The sequence below is a fragment of the Engraulis encrasicolus genome, chromosome 6 (genome assembly GCF_034702125.1).
Source record: "Engraulis encrasicolus isolate BLACKSEA-1 chromosome 6, IST_EnEncr_1.0, whole genome shotgun sequence".
NCBI classification, from domain to species: domain Eukaryota; kingdom Metazoa; phylum Chordata; class Actinopteri; order Clupeiformes; family Engraulidae; genus Engraulis; species Engraulis encrasicolus.
Genome location: NC_085862.1, coordinates 811,840 through 814,117, shown reverse-complemented (window position 1 = coordinate 814,117; position 2,278 = coordinate 811,840). Strand labels below are relative to the sequence as shown.

Here is a 2,278-nt window from a genome sequence, read left to right as displayed (position 1 = left end):
AAGGCGTGACGAGGCCACAAGCACAAGTGGAGGAGGCAAGGTCGCATATTGCAACGCACTCACATTTCTCAAAAGCCCTTCCAAGTGTGCTCACCCTAATTAGTCACGCACAGTGATTGGATACTCTTTAGTGAACTCTACAGAATATCCAACCACTGGGGGTGACTAATTAGGCTGATACCCTTGGAAGGAGACTGCACTAGGTTTTGAGAAAGGCCCAGAGGCTCCGTGCTACTAACCTGTATGCGGTCAGCTCCACCTTGGCATACTCGCAGGTGACCAGCTCTGGGATGAGGGACAGGTGTGAGATCTGAGTGGCCGCCCAGCCGAACTGGAAGACGACGATGAAGGGGAGGAAGTAGACCAGACTGGCATACTGAGGAGTGTTGACATCGCAGCCGATACACTGGTTAAAGATGAAGGCGAATGACACCAACACACTCACTGTACCTGGAGCGAGGAAGAGAGAGAGAGAGAGAGAGAGAGAGAGAGAGAGAGAGAGAGAGAGAGAGAGCCAGAGAGAGAGAGAGCCAGAGAGAGCCAGAGAGAATACAGTGGCCTTTTATTACGCTATAATACCTAAAACCAACGGTGGAGGTTTGAGGTGGGGACATTAATGGTTAGGCTAATTGTCCAGGTGAGGTGCGCTATTTTTTGTGTGTGCATTTTTGCACACCTTAAGTTACACCCGATAGGCCTACCCAAAACTGAGGCAGCAGTCGCAGCCTACTTTAACACACACACACACACACACACACACACACACACACACACACACTGTTAGGGATTTTTTTATGACCCAAAACAGGCAGCAGTCGCAAATGCATGGCCTAGTTTCACTCTCGTTTCCAGCAAAACGACACATCTGGCAAAACTTACCCACTAGGTGCCACGTTTTCCGTTTCCCGTAAGTCCCGCATCCCTTTGTGGTGTCGGACTCGTATCCGATGAGCGGCGTGCAGATTCCGTCTGCTATCTGGCCCGCGAGTAACAGCACGCCGGCATAAGTGTTCTTGAACCCAAGCACCGTGTGGTAGTAAACCAGGAGATAGGTGAACCACATCGAGGCACACAGGTCGTTTAAAAAGTGTCCCACTGCATAACTGAGCCGCCGGCAGATGTGCAGACCAGCTGGCTGGTTGTTGTCCGACATGACTTCGACTTTTCCCTTTTTTATGTGCTGCTAACTAAGTGCAAGTGGTGTTGTTTCGCGACCTATAATAGAGGACAGTCCATCCTATAATACACTGGCACGACATCCATTTCGCCCAAACAGATGGCGTTAAACCCGTGAAAATAATGCGATAGCGTGTTAGCGTTCGTTCCCATTAGTGAAGTCTCATTTCCTCCTCGTTCCTCGGCTTTGGGTCCACCGGTCAGCTGACAGGCACGTTTCAGGGGGAAAAAATGCTGATTTAGTGTTAATAGTAATCCATTGTTCTCTTGTATCTGCATGCGACGGCGGGGTGAAAGTCCCGATTATTTGAATGCGATCTGGAATAACCAAAAAATGTTACATTAGTGTAATGTAGGCTATCCGGTGTGATGTTTCCCAGTTTGACTCCTGCCATTTGTTTTGTTTTTGGGTTCAGTAATGGCCGCCGATACTGATGATGGTGTGTCACGTGTACCGCGGAGACACGCCCACTGGACTGTCATGTTCATCACTTGTCTGGATGGCTCAGCACTTTTCCAACTTTCACTGAGTTCATTTATTTAGAGTCCATTAACATTGCATTTAGTTACAACGTCGTTAGGTGGGCTACAAGGATTAGAAATGGGCTTGTTTTAACATTTCAAAGAGTAGGCTACAGATGGATTAGCGCTTGTCTTGATGTTTTAGTCAAGCACATTTCTAATGAATGGATAAAAATGACTTGAGTAGGCCTATCAGAAATATAGGCTCTGATCAGAAATTGATTAGGGCGACGCCCTCTGGTAAAAAGATTTAATGACATTTCTAGTGCCACCCTAATAGCCTACCGTGCCACCCTAATAGAGTTCTTCAGTAACGCGGAAGCATGTAGTAGATTGTAGTCTTTCATGTTAGCATTTAAGGACTTCCTGGTTCGTATCGGCTTCCGGCCTCCATTGGGAATGAATAGGGGCCAGTTTCAAATAAGCTCCGAGTGCAAGCACGCGCTTAGCGAACCCCCGCAAACTGTCGAGGGTGTTAAAAATAGGCTGTAGGTATGACATGGTTGATCATTTTGTGTCAAACTTCGACATAAATACGATGTTGCGTCCATATGCTAAACCCGGAAACTTTTGGCGACTA

The 2,278-nt window shown here is 47.5% G+C and overlaps 1 protein-coding gene across 5 annotated transcripts in view; it reads right to left on the bottom strand.

Moving 5' to 3' along the window:
- Positions 1–1,579, bottom strand: part of mfsd12a (major facilitator superfamily domain containing 12a) — a 29,148-nt gene extending 27,569 nt beyond the window's left edge. For all 5 annotated transcript variants that reach the window (XR_010035119.1, XR_010035121.1, XR_010035120.1 and 2 more), the window contains exons 1-2: positions 880–1,579; positions 240–450 (exon numbers count right to left, since the gene is read on the bottom strand). Coding sequence is in view for 1 of the 5 variants with exons in the window: in XM_063200418.1 (XP_063056488.1) it covers positions 240–450; positions 880–1,153 (485 nt within the window). In the remaining 4 variants the exon portion in view is untranslated. The remainder of the gene's footprint in view (positions 1–239; positions 451–879) is intronic.
- Between the last annotated feature and the right edge of the window lie 699 nt (positions 1,580–2,278).